This window comes from Aquila chrysaetos, chromosome 5 (assembly GCF_900496995.4).
Source record: "Aquila chrysaetos chrysaetos chromosome 5, bAquChr1.4, whole genome shotgun sequence".
Classification (NCBI taxonomy): domain Eukaryota; kingdom Metazoa; phylum Chordata; class Aves; order Accipitriformes; family Accipitridae; genus Aquila; species Aquila chrysaetos.
In genome coordinates, this window is record NC_044008.1 from 1650434 (window position 1) to 1676420 (window position 25987).

Sequence of the window (25987 nt, forward strand, 5' to 3'; positions counted from 1 at the left end):
CCCCCCCCCATCAACAACAGCGTTCTCTCCTCGGCCTTCCCCCACCTACCAAGAAGCCCGCGTTTCATAGGCCGCGGCCCGCAGAAACTTCGTCGCTGATTGGAAGGCGGCCCGCCGTTGGCTGCCGCCTGGCTTCGCCCTGAGGAGGAGCGGACGGGGGGCTATGTCGGCGGCAGACGGTGCCCGGGAGGGTGTCGGGGAGGGCCCGGGCGGTGCGGCGGGTGGCGGTGGTCTCCTCAACCGCTTCGTACAGCTGCCGGGCAGGCCGCGCTCGGCGGGTGAGTGGTCGCCGGTTCCCCGGGCGGGGAGGAGGGGTGACCCCATCCCCGGGGTGTCGGGGACCGGGGCACCCCCGTCCCCAAGGCCCTGAGAGGACGGATACCCCGCAGTTTTGGGGTTGGGGGGGCGTTGCCCGCGGTGCCGGGGCTCTGGGACGTTTTGAGGGGGAGCTGGGGTAGCCTATGGGCTTGGGATGGGGGGGGGGGGGGTGTCACCCGGTCCCGAAGGCCCCGGGGGTGGTGTAGGGAGGGCCGGGGGATGTTCCCGTCCCCACGGTCCCGGGATAAGGGGTCTTGGAGTTGCGGATGGGGCGGTCACCCCTTTCCAAACGGTTTTAGGGTGTTGAAGGGGAGCCACGGTCTTGAGGGGTGGGGGGGGTCACCCCTCTCCTACGAATCTAAGGGACGGCCGTTCTTCTTTCCCCATCCTGACAGTCTCAGCTTTTTGGGGGATGCTCGGATGCCCCACACGGGCGGTTCATCCCCATGGACATGGGGTGTGGGGGGGGACACGGGGTACCCCGCGGTCCTTGGTGGAGGTCAGCCCCATCTCAGCAGCCCTGTGATCCTGGATGGGCCTGGGCTAACCCATGGTCACCCCCCCCCTCCTCCCTCCCCAATCCCAGCGTATCACGTTTTTGGGGTGGGGGGCCCCACAGTCCTGGGAGGGATGATCCTGGGATGGGGTGTCCAGGCTAGCAGAGGGACCTTGGATGAGATGCCAGCCCAGTCGTGTGACCTGGGAATGGTGGTTCTTTCTGTTTTCCACCTTCCTCCTAGCAGTGTTGGTATGTGGGGGGATTACCCCACCCCAACAGCCCCAGGATATTAGAGGGAGGAGGCCAGGGTTAACCCACAGTCGTAAGATTGGGAAGATCACCCCCATCCCAGCAGTTCTGTGATACTGGGAGGGATGTGGGGCACCCCGTGGTTCTGTGATGGGGGTATTCCCAATCGGTTTGGGGTATCCCCCCCCCTTCCTTATCTCCATGGCACCCCCTGCCCTCAAGGGCCACATGGTACTGGGGTGCTGCCACCCAGGAGGTGGGTACCCCAGGCCCAGGACATCCTTTTCTGCCCTGGCTGCCCCTGGCCCTACCACTCAGATCCCTCGACGGGGGATGTGAAGCCTCTCGCTGCCTCAGGGGTAGGAGCCTGTGTTTGGTGTGTCTGGAGCACCAGCAGCAGCGGGGAATGGGCTTTCAGACCAGGGTCCATGTTTCGATCCCTGTGAAACCTGTCTAGATCTGCAGCAAGGACGCCTTCGAGCCTTGTACAAGACCACTGTGAATTTGCTAAGTGGCTCCACACTTTCTATTTTTGGGCGAATTCTCAAACATGTTTCCTTCCTTCTGTGATAAGGGCCTTTTTTGGTAACACAAGAACTGATTATCTTCATGTTCCTGAATTTTAATCATTGGCTTGAGCAAGCTGGTAGCACGTCCTCCTGATGCAGTTGTAACGATCCCACTTCTGGCTACCGATTATGTCCCGACATGGAATCCTGCCCTCCACCACCTGCACAGGGGCAGATGCTGCAGCCCCAGGTACAAAATGCCCCCATTCAGCTCAGCCTTAGCACGTAAGTCCAGCCTTAACAAACCTGAAGCTGATTGTCGATCTTGCTGAAAAACTACCTGATGGAAAAATCCTGTTTGAGTCGATTGCTGGAGTTTTCTCCCCATTCAACACCTGTTAATGTCCTATTTATAGAGCTCCAGCAGCAGCCCTTACATAACCATTGAGACAGAGGAATATTTTTTTTCCCCTCCTTCCATTTCCTCCAACCAGGTTTGTCTTCTTACCTCCCAGTTCCCTTTCAGAGTTTCCAGGAGGCATTCCTTTGTTTTCCCCACCATTCAATGCCCTAGACTTTTTCCATAAAGCATGCTATCTCCTTTTAATCCGGTTTTTACAAGTAATTACTGTCGTGAAAGCACGCAAAGAGCTTGTAGCATGCTTTGGTGTTGGATGTGTTCACTACATCCCTCCCTGCAGAGCTCTTTTGCTCTTGCTAAGCTGTGTGTCATTTGAAGTAGATCTGGGCTGTCTCTTGGTTAAACAGAAGAGCATACACCTTGACTTACGTGCTGCTTTTGTCACGTTCTTCTTTTGCACCTACTTGTAGAAAAGGTTTTAAGCTTTTGTCACCTTTTTTACTCTGGAGAGTACAGGGAAGTGATTATGAAAGGTAAGCAGGCAGCTAGCGGGAGCTGGTGCCAGGGTTGTGCTGCTCTGTTTGCTTTCTCAAGCGGACTATTTCTATCTAGGGTTTCTCAATAGGGGCATTTCTCAAGCAGTGTCTACAAAAGAGTCTCGTTGATGGCTTAACAGCTCAAAAAAAAAAAAAAAAAAAAAAAGCTGTTCATGTTTTTGCTGCCTGGTGATGGGTAAGGACTCTTTAAACTTCTAAAATTTTGTGTTGGATAAGGGAAAGGAAGGAGCTATTTTTTGGTGTTTGTAAGCTTTAGAAAGATCAAAAATGTCAAATATAGGCGGTGTGTGGTTTGTTCTTCGTTGGAAATCTTCCTGTCCACATTTAAATTTCTTTGTTTTCATCAGGCTCTTGGGGTTAAGTGGATAGAAACAGTTTGGAAACCTAGATATATCTTTGCTTCTTGCATGCTCAGCATTTATGCTCTGTCTTAAGCTATAATTTTCCCAGTGTACCAGTCACAGTAGAGGTGTTTTTTTCATATGGAGAGGTTCAGAGTTTCTAATATATATTTAAAAAAAAATGCAACAGAAAACCCTAATATCCTGAATCCCTTTGTGTCATGTGGGGGAACAAGCCTGAAGCCAAATTGGAACCTGGGCTGCATCTGCAGGGGCATTACTAGCAGAGAAAGAGAGAGATGGGATCATCCTGTTCTACTCAGTGCTGTGTCCAGTTCTGGTCCCCACAAGTCAAGAAGGACGTGGACAGACGGGAGATGGTCCAAAGGAGATGGTCAGAGTGCTGGAGAACCTGCCCTATGTGGAAAGGCTGAAGGAGTCAGGTGTCTTCTCCCTGGAGAAGAGAAGGCTCAGGTGGAACCTCATCATGGTTTTCCAGTACTTAAAGGGCAGCTGCAAAGAGGACGGAGGGTCTGTCTTCACAAGGAGCCATGTGGAGAAGACAAGGGGCAGTGGGTACAAGTTGCACTGGGAGAGGGTTCATCTCAATGTAAGAAAGACATTTTTTACAGTAACAGCAATAATTCGCTGGAACAACATCCCCAGGGATGTGGTAGAGTCCCTGTTGCTGGAGAGTTTCAAGATGTGACTGGACAAGGTGCTGAATAATCTCATGTTGGCTCCCTTTCCCACGAGAGGTTGGACCAGACGATCTTTCCCGATCCCTTCCAACCTGGCCTGTTCTATCGTTCTCATTTTCCAGAATTCCTTTCTTTATTTTCCTTTTACATTTTTTAAAAAAACAAAACAACCCAAGGAACACTCAGTTTTAGTGGTGTAAAATCTGTAATATAGAATTTCTGGGGCATATGTTTCCTCTTTTGCTCTGGTTTCTCAGTAAGGACAGTCCACTCAGAAGGACTCCTTATTTTATTCTCTGCTCTGGGATGCTATCTCATGTATTACAATCCTGTTCCTATTTTACTAATCATGGGAAATACTGACAATCAATTGCACACTTGTAGAAATGTTCGAAATACGTGATTGCTACAAAAAGGTTTGAAAACAAAAGCCTCTGAGAAGCAGGATGAAGAAGCAGACCCATTCTGGACATCAATCCAAACCCGAAAGCTCTCACAGCTGGATGTGAGAATGATCATTCTCTTAGAAATGCTTCTTTAGAGACTTCAAATATTTGAAAGGGTCTTGGCTGGTGGCCTGTAGGTTGTGTTTGGCATCCTTGGCTGGATCCTCTGGCCTCTCCCAGCTGCCCTTGACCCTGGGCAGAGTCATCGCTCAGGTGTCGGGGACCCAGGCACTGCTGCTTTCTCTCTTGGGTATTTTTTGGGCACGGGCAGCCTGCCACAAAAAGGAGCTATGTGATCTGAGGAGGCTTAACGCAGCTGGATGAACAAACAGGTTTTAAACCTTGTTCTCGGCGACATGTTCACATCCTGCTTATCCAAACATTTGTAAGGGACTCTAATTACATGAGTTACAAACTTATTTTGTCTGGCTGGTATGAAAAAGATGAAGCTTTGAAGACTGGAGTCAAAGTCAATATTGACTTGTCTTGTTCTCTCTCCCAAGAGCCAGCAGTGCTTTGGCTTCAGCCTTTGACCTAAATGTCCTTCAGTCTTGCAGAAATCATAAATGGAAAGGGAGATACTGAAACGTGCTATTCTGGATGTTGGAAAAACTAGGTAGGAGAGAAAATCATACTGATACCCTCTTTAGAAAACCTTAAGAAGCAGTAAAGAGGATGTGTACACACACCTTAGCTATTCACCACTGGTATGTTACTTTGGAAAGATGAGAACCAAAAGCCACACTATATTCGTTAGCTTTACATTCTGTAGTTATTTAGTTTATATTTCCAAAAATAGTGCTTGAAATACAAGTTATATTGCTAGTAGTAACACTAATAATATTGTGGCCTAATATAAGCCTCGCACTGGGATTAGTAGGATTGAAGATCACAGATTGATGGAAAAAGCCAGCATATTGGGGCAGGTCTTGCAAGCGGAAGACCCTACACCTTGATTACAGGACAAAGTCCATGCGGTTGCAGCTCAGTGCCTGTGGCGTTCCTTTTCCTCTTAGCCTGACAGGAAGAACTTTAAGAAACTCAGAATGAGGAGGCGCAGACAATAGGCAGCAGAACTGCCTAAACTTCGTGGAAGCAGAAGGAAGCAAAACTCTTGAGGCCAAAGCATCTTGCCGTAGGAGCCAGAGGGTATAAAAGACCTGTCCAAAACTAGTCTGTCCTTCTAAATGAAGAACAACCCAGGAATTGTAGTGAGGACTTGGCAGCTGTTGTCCTTTCACCCTCTGTGCTGTATGTAAGTGATCCTGGCCGGTTTACTTGGATATGCTTGGTTCTTGTGGGTTTGAGTGGCCAGAACCACCTTATGTAAATATTTTGTAAAATAAAATCACCCTCCCCTTTCCTAAGATTTCACAGGGTTTTGTTGCACTAACTTCTTGCACCTTTTACTTTGCAAATGACCCTCCAGTGGATGTCATGATTAAAATAGGTTGAGAAAAAAGGGAGCTTATAAAGGGTGGTGCTGGGCTTGCTGCTCTGGGAGGAGTTTGAGGCTACGCCTGGATATCTGTTGGTTATGCTCCAGGAATAAATAAAACTGTGCTTTCTTGAGGTGGTCTGGAGGAGAGGGAAAGAAGGGCTTGATTTAAAATACTTTAGCATAGTCTTCAAATCCTGATTTGAGCCACACATGAAATGAAGAGGATTCATGGCTGTACCTGCAATTAGTTTTCATCAGTAAATATCAAAATAGGAAATAGTCCTGTAGTTCTAGGAGGAACATCTCTCTAGATGCGAGTCTTTAACCAGAATGAAAATTCAGTATATTAAAACCACCAGTGCTTTGATTGCAGCTCAGGAATCTGGTTTTTTGTGCTAGCAATCTATTTTGGCTGAGTTTTCCTATTGTAGCCTGGCAGAATGTGATCCTTGCTTTTATTTCCCTGCCAGCTCCAAATGTTAAACTGGACGAGGTCCTCAACATTGTTCTGTTTCAGGTTACCTGATGTGCACGGCAAGTTCTAATCCATCAAATTACACAAGAAAAATGATACTGCTTTGTTCAACGAATGAACTGGGAGCTTGCACAGCGTTAGGTAGTGAGTGCTACAACGAAAGCTTGAGTCCAGATGCTTTCTGTCTATGCCATGGGACGGCTGCCTTCCCTTGCTCTGTCTTGTATAATATTGCTCAAGGAACTACAGGTAGAGCAGCATTTAATCTTTACTTTTGCAAAGCAGAATTACTTGGCAGAAGCGTGCTATCATCTCAGTAGGTCTGCTCTTTATCCTGCCTGCTGTGTTGAGCATGCGTTGGAGATGAAAACACAGCTGCCACACTGTGTTGTGAACACTGATAGCTGTTGCTCGGATAAGTTTTGGTAAATCACATGCATTGTTGGTGACCTGGCATTATGTTGTGCAGTGTGGTTGAGGTGATGCTCTAAATAGCTAGCTTAAAAAAGGGTGTGTACTGTTGGTTGTAAACATTTGGATGGCTGTTGTGAACTTAGGGTTGAACTACCGTCATCTTAATAAATGGTCTTTTGTGTGTTTGAAACAAACTTCATTTAGCAATAGGAATCTGTAAGCTTTCATGTGCCATTATTTCCTGATTTTCAAATATTTGAAGAACTTTGAAGCTTGATCTGTTGATAAAAAATATGCTGCACATGTAAACTGTTTTCTCCAAATGCATCTTGGTTGGGAAAAAAACCAAACTGGTTGCTTCCGTGAGATTTAGAAACATCGGCAACTTTTGTTGGATAAAATTCTTTTCTGAAGGTTAGAAGCCAAGTGTTTCTTCTGACCCTGAGTCTCACCTCCTGTGTGGAAACTGTGAACTCGAGACCAGTCATCCTTTTTAACTCGGGTCGCCTGCGTGAGATAATCTGGAGCCTGTACATCTTCTGAGAGGCTGATACCAGATGAATACATTTCGCTGATTCCCCTGAGTGCCCAGGAAGGTTTGTTTTACAGGGAAAAAAAAATGCACTGAGCAACTGCCTCCCTGCTGCACCAAACTCTGAGCATCCAGATGCCAGAGCATCCCCTGACTCCATCCACTGCTGGCAGGATCTCGATCGTGCTCTTTTCCTTTGCTTTTTGGCTGCTTTAACATGAGCTGGGCAAAAGGGAAAGAAAAAACCAGGGATTTGCTGTTTCTATGGAGAAGGCCATGTGCTGTAAGGAAAATACAGATTCTTGGGGTCAGACGTGACCCCAAGATTTGAGTGAAACATTTCACATTGGCCTTTAATTATTGCTTTGGGCTTTGAGGATCGTTCCCTGTGTATTCTGAACGGAATAAACAGTTCTCTGTAATTTCTGTTGCCTTTATCTTATGTGCTTTTCTTTTTGTGAACGGCAATGTCTTTAAACAGCCAGATGAGCAAGCAGTAAAATGGTTGCATGAAACAAGTAAGCAGTACATGGAAAAATAAATCATAAATGCTTTGACTGCTACGTTGTTAGGATCTTTCTGTAATTCAGTGACTTGGAATGGGGCAAGCAGCATGTCAAAACATTATAACTGTGCTCCAATTTCAGATGGATCTTTAGTGATCCTTTAAGGCTGAAAGAATAAAGAGGCAAAACTTTAAAATTGACACCTGCGGCTTGGAGTCAGCTGATCTGACTGTCCAAAAGGATATTTTTTGCACCCTTAGCAAGCAACAGCACGTGGCAGACTTTAGAAATGAGGCATCTTGAAGCTGGAAAGTCGTCACAGTTGCAGCTCCAAGGCAGTAACCCATGGGGAAGGGGTATGTGTTTGCAATAAGAGTATGTTTATTTAGTCCTGCTCCTGCCATTTCTGCTAGCTACAGCCCAGTCTCTTTCTGGTAGCTGTGATGGCAAAAGAACTTGACCTGTTTCCATTTCCAGAGTTGCCTTTTAAGCGTGAGATTAGCAGTTTCTCATACCTCCTCTTCTTTGCTCCCAAAGGATCCAGGAATCATTTTTTTCTGCTGCAGGTTGCTTTGGCTATTGCTCAGCCTCACACCAGCCCTAGTGAGGGATGATACAGGGGTCATTCTTTTCCTTTCTGCTTACAGGTTTCTGAGCAGATGGTGGGACAGCCCAGACCCTTGGCCTCTTCCTTCCAAGGCTGGTTGGGAAAGGGAGGCAGCGGCTGTGGATTTGCCACCTCAGGAGAACAGCACTGCATTGCTTTGCCGGGAACTGGTAACAAGGCATGGTAGTGATTAGGGAAAATTCCCTTAAAAAGAAAAATCAAATTCTGCAGAACCTGATGGCGTAGGCAGACCTCACCCTCTGCCAAGAGCTTCTCATTGATTAATAGATTTATTTGGTTTTTCTCTGGCACCATGGTCATGATAAGAAAAAGGATAGTTTCAGGCAGACTCTCAAAACTTCATATTCAACTCTTTCATTGTTTATTTTTAAGAAATGAATTTGGCTAATTAGACCTTTTCCCCCCTCTTATTTAAAAAAAAAAAAAAAAACCAGCTGGCTGGCTTACTAATTCAAATAGCGGGTACTCCCCTCTTGTTTAACCTAGCCAGTGAGATGATGCCAGCATTTTTTTTCCTGCAGTCATGAAAGGGAGGATAATTGAATGGAAAGAAAACCTCTTTGTTCTTCGAAACTTGTCTTTGTGCTGCTCTGTTTGAAGTGCCTCTCACCTTACATTTGCACTGCATGTGAATCAGTGCAACCACTTGGTACTTCACAGTTTAATTTTCTTCTTCTATAACTTTATTATAGAGCTATTGAAAAGTGGTAGAGAAATCCAGTAGACTTGAGCATAGCTGTTGACGCATGCTGTGGTTCTGGGCATGCTGGTAGCATTTAATCTGCTCTGTAACTTCAAGTAATCTGCTGGTACCAAGGGATTTTTATGTTGGTTTTTTTTTCTCCAGGCCTTCCATAGATTTCTGTAGCTGTCAAGGCCCCAGAGCTGGAATTTAATAAACTTTTAAGTTTGTGTTAGTCAGAATAGGAACAGTATTTATGGACCAGCGGGTGCAATTCAGCTTCGTCCTCCCCATAAGAGGGATATTTTGAATGGGAGTCTTGTTGAACACCGTTCAGGACCATTATGCTCTCTCCTCCAAAATAAAGGGTTTCTTTAAATTTTCTTAATGAACATCTCTGTTTTCTCCTCCTCCTCCTCGCCCCAGACCTACTCTGTATTCAAAGTTTTTGGAGGGGTAGGAAATGAATGTCTCATGCATTGGTTGCTGCGCTGTGTCACGTCAGGAAACTCGGGAACGGATATTCATGCCGCCGTTTTGCTTACTCTCCTGTTCTAATAATACCTCTTGCAGGAGAGGTATTCAATTAGGAATCCACTTTAACAAAGTCAATCTGGGCCATCGGAGCAGCTCCCTCTGAAGTCACTCAATGAATCACTTGAAAAGGGTGAATTTAACAGGGTGTTAACAGGTCAGTGCATAGCCAGCAAGCAAGTTTCAATCGGATAGCTTGGTCCTAATTTAGGACTTTCCTTAATTATGTCCCTGTCATGATATTTCAACTTCTTTCTGTTTGTGGAGCTTCTTATTCTCTGAAAGTTTTATTGTTCCCATTTCTCCCCTCAGGACCAAGGAAAAGGAGTCTCCTTGTGACTGCACCTTCCCATCCTTCCTTCCTGTTTCACTTTGGAGTCTTAAATTGGGAAAGCGAATGCTTTCCAAATTATATCCATCCACTTTAAAGCCATTTTCTATAACTAGCTTTACGACCTCTTTCCCACAGTTCTGTCTTGACTCAGTATGTTGTTCTGCTACTTTCCATGTCCAGTGTCAAAGAATTTATAGCGAGGCCTGGTGACTTGCAGCTTTTCACTGTGATGGTGTCTCACTGTGCTTTGCTTAGTGTTGGGTGTTTCTTTAATCTGTGGCAGGTTCAGCTCTTGGGGAGATGGGCTTTGCTAACTAGAGGAAGAAGTTAGCAAACCCTTGGGTGTTTCCATCTTCCTGCACCATCTAAAGTTTGCGCTTGTGTAATAGGCTTGTTGTGCACCGCTAATGCTGAAGCGAAAACAGATCCAAAACTTGCATGAAGAATTTCAGTAGGAGATGTGAATCATCTGATAAAACATAATTAAATGGAAATGCAGCTCTTTATTGGAGGTAAAAGTCATAGAGCTTGTCTGCTGAAGAAACTAATCTGAATTAACTCTTAAATAGATTCAGCTTTTACAGGTCTTTTCTTTAAAAAGATATAACTAGAGGCATCTTTTTCTAAGACTTTCTTCTGAAGTGAATTAAGGTCACTTCAATTCTGAATAGAAGAGTTTGGTGGCAATTTAACTCAGTTTAACATTCAGTTCATTCATACGTTTGCGAGTGTGCTGGTGTAGGTGACTCAGAAGATGTGTTTGATAATTTTTTTTCCTGTTTTATGTGTGGATATGTCATCTTCTCTGGACCTCTGCGAGCAGGAGGATCTAGTCCATTGAGATGAAAGGGTTAGTGAAGAGCGGAGCTTAAAACCAGCGGGCTGGAAATGTGAAGCCTTTGGAGATAACCCATTCCTTATATGTTGAGCAAACACAACTGGGGTCTGCTCGAATAGAGCAGAAAATCTGTTGTTCTCGAGCAGAGTGAAATGAAATTGCATGTGTTTGTAGCTACAGGGGTTTGCCCTGAGCTTTTGGAAACCTTGCTCTGGTTGGCATTTCCAGCCCTCCTTTCCCTGGGAGTCACCGCCACATAGCAGGCACAGCAGGAGGAAGCATTTCAGCTGCTCTCCTCCGCGGTTTGGTGCTCAGCTTAACGCTGAGGACAGTGGATTTCCCCTGAGCAGCTGAGTTGTGAATGCGTGACCAGGGACAGGCATCATTTCTTCTGCTAGCTCTGCCACGAGGATCCCTAGCTTCTGACAAAGGACAGTTACTGAGCGAGTGTTTGATTGAAAAATGCATTCCTTTAGTTCACAGAGCCCTTTGAGTTGTTGGCAAGAGTAGTGGGAATGGGCAGGGAACGGCTGCATGGGAAGGGTGGTCCTTTCACACCATTTTGGTTGCGTACTTGCAAGTATCTGTTTGACACCAGCTCCGCCTTCTGATGCCCTTTCTGTGTCTTGAAAATATCTCAAAAAAAATTGTCTTTTAAAGATAGGAGATGGGTTTCTGTGTAAATGGGAAGAGGTGAAACCAGCTGGGCTGTGTATGGGCTTAATGTACCCATCTCGCTATCTTGAGGACCTGCATGCATCAAACATTGATCCTTTTCTGTTGAAACTTAACTGTTCTGGGACTTTATGGCAAAGTCAGGTGTCTTCCCTTTTTAATTTGAGAGGTGAATGGCAGAGAAGGCTTCCTTGGTTTTGTTTTTTAATTTATTTTCTTTGAATTATGCCTCTTACTCTTTAGTCTGTTGGCTTTATATAAAACTCAGCCTTATTCTTCTCTCTTCCCTCTGGAAAATTCTCACAGCAAGTGTTATAACTAGAGAGAAATAGGATCTATATTTAATGTAATATTTGAACTCCTAATTCCCTAATACCTTTTAAATTCAATGGATGATTGAATTAAATCCTCACTCCCCTGCAAAATGTGTGCATCAGTGCTCCCAGTCTTTGCTGGAATTAAGCTCCCATTTCAGTTCTTTCAGGTCTTTTTGGAGACCTCCAGGGCAAACACAGAAGAAGAAACAAGCAGGATGAGCTCCCTTTGGCCAAGCACAGACACGTGAGCCCTTCGCTAGGATATCCTCTATAGGCTGCAGAGAGGCATGGGCACTTCTCAAGCATGGTTTTGTTTGCAGATATTCAGGATCAGATGAACTGCCCTCTCGAAGCATCTCTGATTAGAAGAGTCTGAACAATTACCTTGATTGTAAATACCTATATTATCAATGTGTTCACTTAAAAATGAATCCATCTCTTTGGATAGTTTCAGAGTTTAAAATAAAAAAGGCCAGAGGGATGGATGTTTCTCTTTCCCTTTGTGAATCACCTCTAAAGCACGTAATATTTGTTTTAACAGTTTGGTCCAGCACTAGTTCCTGGCTGCCGCTGTTAGTACATGTAATATCCACCCCTCCTGTGCGCTAATGTCCATGCCACGCTGGGTGCCCGATGGCACTGTGCTGTCTCAGTAGCCAGGCCAGACTACAGATTTTTCCATTAATTCCTTAACTTTCTTCCCCTCTCTTTCAGCCAGTGCATATTAGTTTTCTAAGTGGGGATTGCTGTGAGACACAATTATTACTGGAAACAACCCAAATCTGTCAAAACTTAGCCACAAGGAGTTTGTCTGAACCCTGTAGAGCAGCTTAATTTTGGACGAGAGTTGGAGCTTACAGCAGCAGCAAACGGGGAACATGATTAAGCAAAGCTGCTTGTGCTGAGTTAAAATTCATTATTCAGTCTGGACAAATCATTTATTTCACCTTTCCTGTAGGAAAGATGCTTGATGCCTCATTTGTTATTGCTCCGCATGTCTGATTCACTGCTGATAATTGTAACAAGCTCTAAGAAGAAAACACGATGGGTCCTAATTAGATGCTTCACTGGGTCCTGTTCCATCCTAAAAGTCCGTAAAAGAGCTGTGAGAGCAGGTGGGTGGTGAAGATCACTGGCTGCTTTGGGTGGGGGGTCTTCGGGGGATCTTCTTTTGATGTTTTTTTTGGTTTGCTCTTTATTGTCAACTGAACCAAAGCGGGCCTGTCTTGAGGTGCAACAAGCAGAGGATGTGCTTGAGAGAGTGATGGTTATGCATTGAAATTGTACATTTTAGGGGACTATTATCTATCTTCCTTCTCAAGATGAAGCTTAGACTTACTCTCACCAAAAAGCTGTTGTATTGCATAGAAAAAATGACTTTTGAAACCTTCCTGGTTTAGTCAGCTTGAGATGTTCTACATGTGTCTCACAACCAGCTCCTTTGTTCAGGGACCTGATCGTTTTCTGCTCCTTTCATCTTTCTCATTCGTTATGTGGTCCTGTGTCTTGTTGAAGAAAAACATCTACCTCTGGCACTGTGCTTGGCTCTTGCTGTGCATCAAATTCGAGCAAGCTCGGAATTACTTTTTGATCACTTGTCAGCTGAGACTTCAGTTGCTGTTGTCCAACAAGAATATTGCTGTTTAGATTTTCCTGGACTGAATTGGTCTTTTTATCTATTCCAGTTGAGGTCTGAGCTTGAATTGTCCTCCCCGCTTTTATTTCCATTGGCTTTTAGGGAGGAGGGTGGGTAGGCAGAGGGCTTCCTTTTGGGAAGGGCTGCGTCTGCCAGTTGTCAAGCTTAACCTGTCGGATCTCAGATGGGTTCCCTGCTACGCTCCCTCCCAGTGCAAATGCCTTTATCTATGAGCAGATTTTACTTGCTGTATCAGACGTGTGTTGATTAATGTTTAGGAAGCTGGGGGTGTCCAAGGTGAAAGAGCCTTCTTGAGATACAAGGTGCCAGGAGCAAAAGAGAAGAAATGGAGAGAAGCTTTATGTAGGACAGAGAGCAAATCATTACTTTTCTTCTTTGTTCCCACCAGTCAGCTTTAAATATAAACATTTTGGAAATGTTTCCTAAGTGAAATCTGCCATACAGAATGATAGAAGGGGGAATTTTTAAGATATCTTGGAAATAGCTTTTACAGAAGGATTGTCATGTGTCGACCTGCAGACAGGCCTCTTTAGGCAGGTGTGGTCCAGGGACATGAATGAGATGGTGACACAGGGAGACTCTCCCCATTCCTGCTTGGAGAAGTGGGTCTGTCATTACAGAGCTGTTTCCTCCTGGCTGCAGACATGCTTCCCTGTGGCTAAACACCAGCCACTCTTGTTGGAGAACCACTGCAGCGGGTGTAGTCCTGACCCTCAGACACAAGCTCAGCTCCTCTGCTGGCATTTCACTGAAGCTGGTTTACCTTCTCTTTTTGCTGTAGGCCATAGGTCTCCACCAGCAAGAAGTGGCCATCGTTGCGTGGCAGATAGTGCCAACTTGTATGTGTTTGGAGGCTACAATCCTGACTACGATGAGTCCGGTGGGCCAGAGAATGAAGACTACCCGCTCTTCAGGGAACTCTGGCGGTACAACTTTGCGACAGACACCTGGCATCAAATGGGCACTGAAGGGTACATGCCCAGGGAACTAGCCTCCATGTCACGTACGTATGGAAATTCAATTCCTATGCGTCTACTCCTGAAGCTATTTTAATCGATGTCCCTGGTGGAATGCAAAACCAGGCAAGAACTGGGAAATCTGGATCCTGTTTCCAACTCTTCTGCGAGTAGGCCTTGAGTTTGGGTTGGTTTTGTGATTTTTCTTTCCTCTTTCTCTCGGGTTGAGGCAGAGGGAAAGAAAAAATTTCAAATGCAAGAGGTAGTCTCCAGGTATTTAGCTTGATAGTTGCAAGGCACCTGCACTTTCAGCAGCTAGGTGCTCAGTGCAATCAGACACCTCAAAGCATCCAAAAATAGATCTCTTTGTTCACTAGCCATTTTTAAAAGTAGGCCTTTGGTTACCATGGTTTTAGCTTTCATTCTTTCTCTTTTAGAGTATTTCAAAGCCATAAATACATAGTGTGAATTGTAGGGTATTTGAACAATATTGAACACTCTTTACCTAGTGACTCCAGAGCTGAGAGTCGTTCTCTTTTACCGCGTCTCGCAGCAACATGCATCTCTGCTCTGTCTCTCTCTCCTAGTTGTATTGCATGGCAACAACCTGCTTGTGTTCGGGGGCACCGGGATCCCCTTTGGGGAGAGCAACGGCAATGACGTCCATGTCTGCAACGTCAAGTACAAAAGATGGGCTCTGCTCAGCTGCCGAGGAAAGAAACCCAATCGAATCTATGGCCAGGTATGAAGGACATCCCTTGTCGAGGCACTTTGCCTGTGCCTGCATACGCTGCGCTGTGTGTCACAGAAAAGGGGCCAGAGCATGGAGATCTCTTCTCTGCTAGTAACCAGAGTTGTTCTCTATGTACATAAGTGTAAGGGAAGGCAGATACCATTTGTAAAGAAACAGAGCAGTCTTGGTTCTTTGAGATTACAAAGGAAAAGTGTAGTTTTCTTGTAGATAGAAAAGCCAAAATTTGTTAACTAAATGCCAGGTGCAGTTGAATGAAAAAGTATGTCTGATTTAAGGAGTGGTTGGTAGTTTCTGGAGTTGCTCTCTGGCCTCCTCAAAGCCTTTAAACCCAAAACTATAAATGAAAACAGTGTTTAGTAGGTCTTGTTTGTATTAGAATAACAACTTTTAAAACTGTCCATAATGTCCTGGATGAGCATGGTGCACAAAAAACTAGATTCACTCTCACAGGAGGACTGCCAGCTTTTGCTGTGCTTTCCAATAATACTGCCAATGTACTTGTGGTGCAGATATTTATAACCCAACTAATTTCTCGTTTAGATGTGCGCCAGACACTTAGGGAGGAAGGAAAGTAATCTTCCCCTTGCCCAGTTCAGCTCGAGCTGGCCTTTGGCAAACAGGCAGTTGGGAGCAGAAGGAGCTTACGTCTCTGCTTCCACCTTGGACTGCATCAGGGAATGGTGCCTGCACCATCTTCACAGTGTCAGTAGGCTGATAGTCCATGTGCTTTTGAATTGTACAGGCTGTCTTTATTGTTTAGTCTGACTTATCCGCTGTGTTTGGGGCTTTCTGTTACGCTTGATGCCACTGGCTATCTGATAGCTGGTTTGCAAGATTCTCTGTAACAGTATCCGTTTAAGGTCAGTGTGGAAGAGATTCAGGGTTAACTGTGCTTTGGTTTTAGCTCCTGGGAGCCCTTGCTGCACAGATCTGTTTTGTCTGATGCCTGAAACTTAGCAGCTCCACTTCTAGGTCCTCATCTTGTGACCACGGAATTACTTTTCCTTCCTACAGACACCCCCCACCCCCCATCTTTTGTGTATCATCCTTGTTTGCCCTTCATATTCCTCCTGAACATGTCATTTTGTAAGTTGTAGGTAGAGCTTTGCAAGCAGTGTCTTGCCTTGGGAGGGTGGGAATTCTCTCTTTTTCAGACACTGATGTCGCACGTCCTTTCTGACTGGTTTCTCTCTGTTACCTTCCAGGCCATGGCCATCATCAATGGTTGTCTCTATGTGTTTGGAGGAACAACTGGTTACATTTACAGTACCGACCTACATAAGCTAGACCTCAACACTAGAGAGTGGATCCAGCTGAAACCAAACAATATGTCGTGTGACATGCCAGAGGAGAGGTGAGAAGCTGGACAGTCTCAGAGACCTTTTACACAGGGGAGTCACCACCTTTACGGACAGGTTTCTGGGCACTCTTAGAGCAGTGTTTTCAGCTGTGAACGTTGCACAACCAGTGCTCCCGCAGTCTGGCGTGCAGGGGGATGTAGGGATGGGGTGTGAAGCCTTTGCCAGGACACTGATCTGGACTGTGTGGTGCCAGAACAGAGCTGGGGACTTGGGGCAGCTGTTGAGTGCTGAGGAGGGCAAGAGGCTCCTGTTAATCGCTGTCTCTTGTCCTATTCTGTAGCAAGGCATGGAGGAAGGAGGGCTGGGAGATCAATCAGTGACCATCTTAGTGAGAGAAGGGGCTGGATATTGATGGCCATTGTGGTGCTCCATAAATGACTGGACTTAAGTTCCATGGTGCTCTGCTCTCAGAAAATGCCTTGCAGGCTTCTGGGGTGCTGCTTAGATTGCTCATGAAAGCTTCCACATCTTCTGAATGCTCCCAACGTGAGGGACTGATACAGCATAGCCAGGCTTGGGGTGTCTGCTTAAACCACTCAAATTTGGTAGTGTTTTCTAGAAGGCTTTTGTTGTTGCTCACTTGCAGTAATTGCTTGTGCTGCTAAATGTCCTTCTTTGCACCTTCAGATACAGACATGAAATCGCACATGATGGTCAACGAATTTATATCTTGGGAGGTGGAACTTCCTGGACAGCTTATTCCTTAGATAAGGTAAGGCAATCAGGAACCTTGACTGCTTGCCTGGATGGGAGATTTTCTACAGTGAAGTGTTACCAGAACGGTCTCTTCATCTCGCTTTGCCTGGAGAGCTTGGTAAAAAAATAGATAACTAGGAGCAGATTGTTCTCCTATTTCTGTAAAACCTCGTCTTGCCGCAAACATGGCCTGTTGACTTACAGATGATGAATCTGTGGTACCCAGTGACCATACCAATCTGCAAACCAGCTTCATTCTGTAGACCTGTTATTAAAGATTCTCATTTAAAAACACTTAGGACATATTTCTAAATGTTGTGTTTGTGCAAAAACAGGAAAGTACCAAAGGAAGGAATTCCTTGATGTTAAATTCAGATGTTGATACGGTGACTCTTTTCTTGTCTTCTCCCTTAATAGTATACTTTAATTTCCTTTCTTGTGGTAAATGTTTTTTCTCCAATACAATTTGGAGAGGGAAGAGTGAATTCATCTTGAATGCCGAAATTATAGACAAGGACACTTTAAATAGTGCTCCACTTCCAAAAAACTTGAAACTGCAGCAGTTAACATGACTTTTTATCTCTCCATTCTCTGCATTTCTTTCCTCCTTACGTGCAGTATGAGATAGGTATTTCTAAACACTTTTGAGAACTGGAGGGTGTGGGTTTTAATTGGTCCAGTTTTTTTAAAAGCAGTTTTCTTTTTCTTCAGCTGTGGGGCTCAAATAGCAAAGCCTGAGATGAAAGCTTTAGTAAGCTGGTACGCTTTGAAGGTGATTTTATACCTGCTTACTCACTGGCTGTGATTAGCTGGTTTTCGTTTTACAATTAATGAAAAAGAGGTGTTTATAGTGGCTCCCTGGGTCAGAGCCTGCAACTGCATCATTGTGGTGCTCGGAGAGCCGGGAGGAGGTAATGGCTCCTCTTTGTCCCTTCAGATCCATGCGTACAACCTTGAAACCAACACCTGGGAGGAAATTGCCACAAAACCTCATGAAAAAGTTGGTGAGTCTGGAATTTCCCCTGTCTTCCCTTGTAAACCAGAGAGTGGCCAAGATGCTCGAAAATGCAGTTTTCTGGCAGACTGAAAGCCTTTTTCATAACCGTGTTGTACAGTACGTGACTTAACACCGGCCTCGAGGTCCTGCTTGTTTAGAGCTTTAGCAGTGAGGACTAACCCATCTGAAGCATATTTAGCAGTCTGGCTTCTCTCCCTCCCTGGGTGGGAAAGATGATAGTGGCTGGCTCTCCTCCCAGAAGATATGCATCATCTCTTCTCCCTCTGAGGGAACACGTGCTGGCCTGGTTAGCAGCAGGGGTTTCCCTGAAACCTTGTAGGCCCTTGGCTGCTGCTTTTCAGCAAGCCAGAGGTGAGAGCTGGAGTCTGTGGGGAATGAGATTCTGGCACATTTCTTCCTTCCCTGGAGAGCAAGTAGGAGTCAAACCTGAAACAGCTGGTTGCTAAAGTAGAGATGTTACACCCGTGATTGTAGGAAAGCAGAAGCCCCTTATAAATGAAACAAGTGACTCCTATCCATGACTCTATGTTGAGATATAATCACCACTTGCCCAAGCACTTTAAAGCAATTATATTTGATACTTTTTTTTTTTTTATTCTCCTCAGGCTTCCCAGCAGCCAGAAGATGCCATAGCTGCGTTCAGATAAAAAATGGTAAGATCTGCGTCTTGAAAATTGGTATATCTTATACAACTTAGCAGTGACAAGCCCATCCTTCTAGCCTGAGAGATGCTGGCCTCCGACACATGTTTGTGAGAACTGCAGGGCACACGTGTATTTTCTGGAAGAGGATTTCTTTCTTGTTAACAGGCCTTAAGCCTCCCAGTTGGCACCACTCTTCACATGAGGGATCTTGCTGCTGTAGGCAGATATACTTCTGCATTGCACAGTACTGTTGCTCTCTGGAATTCTGCAGTGTTTTAGGCAACACGTAAATCTCCTTTGGACATGTGGCCACTTCAATGTAAGATATCACGTATTTTAGCCACGAGTGTCCATGATACTTTGCAACTTACTGATTGCAAGCTCACAAACAGGTATAAATGATGCTCCTGCTACAGCTTGATGACTAACCTGTTAGCTTTGCAGTCCGCTGTGAAAAGCAAAGTGCGACCAAGTGCTGAAGCCAAGTTCTTTAGAGACAAGGTATTTTGGAGATGTCTTTGATAGGGGGTCCTTTTCGTGGTGTTGTAAATCCGAGATGCTCATATGGAGTGGATTATGAGGCAGTAGCAGAGTTAGCACCTGAGTCTTTCCATTCTCTAGTAAAGTGAGGGCGATTTTATATGTTAGAAGCTGCACGGAGCTTAGTAGAGCCTTTTGTTCTTCACTTTGATCCTCCAAATGTTCTTGCTGTAAATCACTTGTGCGGCACTGTTTGAGGCACAGCTTAGAGAGGGCTCTTCATGTGCAATCCATGTTCAATTACCTGCAATTTTGAATGGTAGAGTGTTCCTTCAACTAGATTTGGGCCTCTCCCATAGCCTCATTGTCCTACAAGAACGCATTCCTCGAAACTTGATAAAACAAATTGCTCATAATGGACTGAAGAAGCAGTTACAATATTGATCCTTCTTTTCAAAACTCTTCAGGTCGATGACTGAATGCTGTATATTAAAGGGTGCTGAGCCATGCAGAAGAGTGCTATGCCAGATTATATTTCTTAGGAGTGCTAATTGTGCCAATAAAAGTAAGGCAGGGGCTGGGAGATGCTTCCAGTCGCCTTCATCAGCAGTATTTTGCTGCAGTGCAAGCCTCTGAGTTGAGAACTTGGGCAAAGCTGGGAGCAAGGACCTGCCTCTGGCAGGCAGCAGGACTAGGAGCCAGGGCTGTGGCTGCTCCCCATGGGTTTAAAACCACTAGAATCTGATCAAACCCAGGAACTTATGAACTCAGGTTAGCTAGGGCTTAATACAGCTTCTTAAAGTGGGAGTTGCACTGCCGTCCTGCTTCTCAACGGCATTTAGCTCTGAATCTGCCATGGTGGGGCTGGGATCACAAGCAGGCTGGGAAATGGACACGAGCTGGCAATGTACGCTTGCAGCCCAGAAAGCCAATTGTATCCTGGGCTGTGTCAAAAGAAGCGTGACCAGCAGGTCGAGGGAGGTAATTCTTTCCCTCTGCTCCACTCTGGTGAGACCCCACCTGGAGTACTGCGTTCAGCAAAAGAAAGACGTGGACCTGTTGGAGCAGGTCCAGAGGAGGGCCATGGAAATGATCCAAGGGCTGGAGCACCTCTGCTATGAAGACAGGTAGAGAGAGCTGGGAGTGTTCAGCCTGGAGAAGAGAAGGCTCTAGGGAGACCTTACTGCGGCCTTTTAATGTGTAAAGCAGGCTAACAAGAGAGATGGAGAAAGACTTTTACCAAGGCCTGTAGTGACAGGAGAAGGGGCAACAGTTTTAAACTGAAAGAGGGTAGTTTTGGATTGGACATAAGGAAGAAATGTTTTATGGTGAGAGCGGTGAGACACCGGAGCAGGTTGCCTAGAGTAGCTGTGGATGCCCCATCCCTGGAAGTGTTGAAGGTCCAGTTGGATGGGGCTTTGAGCAACCTGATCTAGTGAAAGGTGTCCCTGCCCATGGCAGGGGGGTTGGACGAGGTGGCCTTTAAAGGCCCCTTCCAACCCAAACCATTCTGTAATTCTATAAGTGGCCTCTGTGATTATGAATAGTGTGCTGGGACTGATTTGAGAGGTACTGAGAGCTTGTGTTGAGGTAAAATAATTGTTGATCATAAAGCTGTTTTGGAAAGGTGATCGCTGACTTCAGTCACTGCATGTTCTGCAAATGCTGGATGAAGGATGGCTGGGCCTGTAAGCACCATGGGTTTCCTCTCTTACAGATGTGTTCGTTTGTGGAGGCTATAATGGAGAAGTGATTCTGGGAGATGTTTGGAAGCTGAATCTGCAAACTTTCCAGTGGGTCAAGCTCCCAGCTGCCATGCCGGAACCAGTGTATTTTCACTGTGCTGCTGTCACACCAGTAAGTGACTCATTTCTTTCCTATGTAGCTGAAGTTCAAGCCATTCATTCAAGCACTCTGACATTTGTGTGGGCTGCAAATAGAGCTGAACCGATGTTACCAAGGAGGTGACCTCCACTGGATGCAGCATCTTTAGGCAGGCTGAGGGCTGGTGTGAGGTCACTGCCTTGACTCCTTTTACTCCTGCTGCTGTTTAAAGAGCGGTAGCACACAGTATATTCTGCTTTCTGAAAGCAGTGATGCGGCATTTTAGCTTTTAAACCGTATCAGCTTCAAGGAGTAATTCTATGTGTGAACAGCAGTTCCTGTTTGCAAAAGGAGAAAAAGCACAAATACTCCCCCAAGTAAACTGGTTTTAGCTTACTGAGAACAGCCTGGATTAGCAGGGGAGCAGCCCTCTTTGGAAACCACTGCTAATGGTAAGATTGGTATTGCTAGAGCTTTTTGCCGTAACTAGAAGCTTAGAGACCTGTGGCTGGTAAGCAGGAGGCAGCAAGAAATGCATTTAGCTGTGACTTCAGCCTCCTTCAGCTGATCATCGCCTTAGGGCAGCATGCGAGGGTGGAGATCAGGTTCTTTGGTTATAAGAGCAGGTGTTACCTAGTTTGGAGATTGTTATAAATGCAACTCTTTCTGAGAAACTGTAGGCCTGATAAAGGTGTTTCCCAAGGCAGCTTGGTGACTGCAGGTGGGTGCCTGGACAGCAGGAATGCCTTTTCTTTTCCTACGTATTGAAAAAATGCCACTCGCAGAATAGGTCAGCAGCTGAGCTTTTCCCATCTCTCTGTGTTGGTGGTGTTCCTGGAGCAGGGTTATGCTGAGCAGGGAATGCAGCATGTCTTTGTATGGTGTGGTTTTAGTTTAAAAAAATACGTTCTTTTTAGCTGAAACCTAAGTATGGTTTGATACTAATTTATTAACACTTTGCCCCACTCCTAATATTGATTTCTTGGGGTAGAATTCACCTAAAATACAGAGCAAAGCACTCTTAAGCTAGTGGGTACGTGGTTTAGGATGAGACACGTGCCCTTCAGCAGTGATCCCTCCCCTTGGCTATGAGAGGAGCCCAGGGTGACTGGCTCAGGCAGTGACACTTCTGTTACCAGCACATAAAGGTGTGTGAGGTTAATCTCGCTCTGTCATTAACCAGCTGGGAATCTGGAGAGTCAAATCCAGGTTTTCCTGGCTGTGTTGCTCCTCAGCACGTTCTGGTGTGCCAGTTTGGTCTGTGCCCCATGTAACTCCCCTCTCTCCCTTTTCCCATCTAGGCCGGCTGCATGTATGTTCACGGAGGGGTGGTCAACATCCATGAAAACAAACGGACTGGCTCTCTGTTTAAAATGTGGCTGGTGGTACCCAGTCTGCTGGAACTGTCGTGGGAGAAGCTACTGGAATATTTCCCTCATCTAGCAACTCTCTCCAGATCTCAGCTTTTGCACCTTGGACTGACGCAGGGACTCGTTGAGCGACTAAAATGAGAACATCTCATGCTTCTGTCCAAGACACACTACGTTCAAGAAGCCCCCTCCTGCCCCCTATTTATGGATACCATGGATGGTCTTGCTAAGAACATGGAGGAACCCGCTCAGCGCCTTACTCAGCAAATACATTGATGCCTTTCTAGAAATTTTTACTTTAAGTTGTTGAAAATCCACTTCTTATTTATGGATATCTAAATTACACCATTAATCAATAATACTCTCTGGGACTAATCCATAACATCCAGCCATCAAACTGTCATCAGCACATGCTTGCAACTTAATTGGGGAGGGTGGGGAACTTTGCGAATGTCTGAGCCCATGCTTACACGTGGCGCATTCAACCTAGTATTTTCACAAGATGTATCTAACAGAGGACATTCAATGCAGAACAACAGCTGACCTGTTCTTTTGCTTTAGATAACACTCATCCCCCTAATGCCCAGCTGAGCTCTCCCCCTATAAAACCAAGAATTCCTTCCGCTTGAAGGCTTTGCATGTGTTTCACGGGCATGTTCCCATCTCTTTGAGCTTCAGAAGACGGCTGGAACGTCACACGGGGCAGTGAGCGAAGCTTTGCCTGTGCAGCTTTTCTGGTGCAGTGTGCAGTGATTTGAAACACCCCGTGTCTGTGTCCCTCACCTTTTCATATTGAAAGGTTTGCTTGGAAGACTGGTTAAAAGTTGCCACTTAATGGACTACTGTGTAGTTTACTTGGGGTGGTGAGGGGAGGGAAGAGGTTTTGCTGAATCTTTTTTTAACCTTTTCGGCTCACATTGCACTCTGAACAAGCTAACAGTGAAAACTCCCCCCGTAGATTTCAGAGCTGTCTTTTAACCTGTAGTGTGTTGTACCCAGTGCTTGGGTGTGAGCTACCCATGCCAGCTCAAGTCCTGGTTATCAGCACCTGACTCTTAACGTGTACCAGTAAGCTTTTTGTTTTCCTTCCTCCCACACATCACGTCAGCTTTTTTCTAGTTAGCTTCGTGTTCCTCTGGGGGTGGGGGATGTTATTGCTGCATGTGGTTTTAATATGGATCCTTGGAAACTCATGGATCACTTATCCCAGGAAACACAGCATCAAGAAAAGGAGAGAGGGAACATCTCTCCCTCTTGCTGTGAGCAGTGGTCATCTCTGCACAGGCAGGAGAGGAAGAAGGGATGTCTGTCTAGCTCTTGTCTTGCTGTGCTTGATATACTGTGAAATTTGCTCCAGAGACCATGTGTAAGTGGCCGTCAAACTCTGAGCAGCTCCAGTGGGCTGGCATCAGGTTTGTGCAAAATTCTTTTTATTTGAAGACCATTTTTAAGTGCCTTTTTTTTTTTTTTTTTTAAATCAGCTTTTCCTAGTACCTCTTCCCCTTCCATCATCAAAGGCAAGGGTTAGACTGTGGGGTTTTAGTTTCTTTTTAAGAGATTGCATTTATTATGTTTAAATAAACCATAGCATTGTCTTCACATTGTTAATCTGAACAGCACTGGCTGATTGAGTCACTGCTACCCCTCTTAGGGAGCACCTAGCCCTGATGTTCAGTTGAAGTGTTAACATTTGCCCCAATGTTAAGCTTCCCCTGTTCTTGGGCACAGATTTTTTTTCCCCCTTCTGTAGCCTCTGTTGCTGCCTTTTTTTTTTTTTTTTTTTTTTTTTTCTCCCCAAGGCCCAGAAAAATAAAGATTGGGAATCATAGCAGAAGCATTCTCTGGTGCTTTTGACCACAGAAACTGGTGGCAGCTGCCACCAATCTGTTGTATCTATCTGCCCCTTTCGTACCCTTGCAGGACTTGCAGCTCACAGGGCCAAGCTGGGGACCTCTGGTGCACTGCATGGCTTTTGCAGTCTCCAGCTCTATGTTTAGGCTGACTTCTAGCAAAGAGCCTATGGGACGGAAAGCCTTTGCTCTTGGAGAACATTATCACCTTATTTCAACCCCCTTCCAAGCCTCCCTGACTGCTTGCTGGAGCAGTTCAGGAGCTGAACCCAGACCCTGCTGGCAGCTGTGGGCTGGGGAAGGGGTACCTGCTCTCCTGCCCTTGGCTTGGGATGTCCTCTTCTGCAGGACCAGGTTGGGCCAGTGGGCCTTTTCTCCAGCTCCCTCTTCTGGCCTGAACTCAGTGGCTCTCACCTCTTGCAGAGGCTGAATGTCTGCGCTTCATCTTTGCCTTCTGGCCTCCAGTTCCGCTGGGACCTTCATACTGGAACAGCCTGGTCATACATGTGCTGGGTCTTCCTTTACCTACTTTAAAGCGCATCTCCCATCATCGCCAAGGCAATATTAAAACCATTCAAGCCTGGATCTCTGCTCAAGCAGATTCCTTGAGCTCTAATGTCTTCCTTGCTCCAGCAGCCTTATGGGGCCAGCCAGGAGCTTTCCCCCGATGTGACCACAGGGAAGAGGAAGGGTGGTGGGTGTTCATCTGGGGCACATGTGGCCACAGCCTGGCTCCATACTGACACCTGTAACACTGTCACTTAATCTTAGCTTCAAATCTTGACATGGAACATGTTCAACCACCCAGGCAGGACGGTACAGTCTTGATGTCCCTGTGACACACCAAGTCACCACTGGGTCACCCAAACCCAAGTGCCCAAGCCCCTTCCACTGGCTGGACCACTGAAGGTCCAAGCCCAGAGCCTGCCTGTGCCCTCCACCAATGGCCTGGAGCTGGTTTCACCCTTCCGACACAGTCACGCTGCGTCCCCAGCACACACAACTTACAGGAGCATGGCCAAGAGTACTACAGAAAGATAAAAGCAGAAAATACAGGCATCGTCCAGTGATGGGAGTTACAAGGCCTCTCCTCTCCCAGTAAACTGGGGTTGCTGTTGCATCATGGGCACAAGAGCTTGGACATTGCTCTTCCTAAAAAAATTCCTTGTTTTAAGCACTGCAAAACTCACAGCTCCCTTTTGAGGGTTTGCTTGAGTTGCTGCTAGTCTACTGCGCATTGAATATTTGAATGATAAAAGCTTCTCCCTGGCTTATGGTGGCAGAGGCTTCGCTCTGGGCTACAGTTTGAAGGCTGAACAGCTCCAGGCTTTTCTTGCTCCATCTCCTGCTTGTCTTCACCTCTAGCCCAAGTACTAATTCCTCCTTTTTAAGGGCAAGTTAACTCCACTCTGTGCAATACCATACTCGAGCAAAAGGGCAGAGTGTCACCACCTCTGCCAGGGGAGGGCCAGTTCCCTAAGGGAGAGGGAAAGGATTCAGCAACTGATGGAGGGAAAAGGAGCGAAGAGCATCCGTGATACTGCCTGGGATGGGGACAGGGCACACCGAGAGAGAAAGCCATCTCGGAACAGGGTTTTGTGCGACAGCCCTGCTGCCTTCACCCCGCAACATTTCCCCTGCTCCCAGCACCAAGTAGGGCAGCTCAGGGTGATGTGGGACCTTTTCGGGGCATCCTTGCAGCCACCAGCAGCTACTGCTGGGCTTGTCCCGCTGCAAAGCAGGGCACTAGGGAAGGGACCCGCAGTGCTGGCCCTACCACGCTTTCCCAAACACAAAGGCTGGATCTGGCTCCAGAAGTCCCAAGCATCTCTCAGCCCAGGGTAGATGTTGTCTGTTTAGCCTCAGGTGAGATGTAGAACCTGCTCAGTGCCATCATCTTCTGCCCTCCCATCCTACTCCTTTTCCATCTCTTACTGCCCTGTGCCATCGAGCCCAGCTGCAGCCGTCAGCCAACTCTGGGTACTTGCCCAGGAATCTTCCCAAATCTCTGTTTGAACAA

The 25987-nt window shown here is 46.1% G+C and overlaps 1 protein-coding gene across 4 annotated transcripts; it reads left to right on the forward strand.

The window, feature by feature from the left end:
• Window positions 1-46: 46 nt before the first annotated feature.
• On the forward strand, window positions 47-23731 carry KLHDC10 (kelch domain containing 10). 4 transcript variants are annotated; one of them, XM_041123628.1, is made up of 11 exons: window positions 1646-1860; window positions 7997-8126; window positions 12316-12472; window positions 13796-14017; window positions 14558-14712; window positions 15930-16078; window positions 16713-16797; window positions 17719-17785; window positions 18405-18452; window positions 20641-20780; window positions 22049-23731. In XM_041123628.1, exons 1-11 carry the CDS (start codon window positions 1775-1777, stop codon window positions 22256-22258), a joined length of 1449 nt encoding a protein of 482 aa, XP_040979562.1. In that variant the 5' UTR covers window positions 1646-1774; the 3' UTR covers window positions 22259-23731. The 4 variants fall into 4 exon arrangements, with proteins under 4 accessions (XP_029870552.1, XP_040979562.1, XP_029870550.1 ...); XM_030014690.2 differs by having other exon boundaries at window positions 1784-7705; XM_030014691.2 differs by lacking the exons at window positions 1646-1860; window positions 7997-8126 and adding an exon at window positions 8376-11748.
• Window positions 23732-25987: the final 2256 nt, after the last annotated feature.

Excerpts from the sequence above, each read along its gene's own strand:
- KLHDC10 (XM_041123628.1), top strand. The coding sequence starts at position 1,775 with ATGGAATCCTGCCCTCCACCACCTGCACAGGGGCAGATGCTGCAGCCC. Across the intron at positions 14,018-14,557 it reads GGAACTAGCCTCCATGTCAC|TTGTATTGCATGGCAACAAC; the intron begins GTACGTATGGAA and ends TCTCTCTCCTAG. Across the intron at positions 16,079-16,712 it reads TGTGACATGCCAGAGGAGAG|ATACAGACATGAAATCGCAC; the intron begins GTGAGAAGCTGG and ends TTGCACCTTCAG.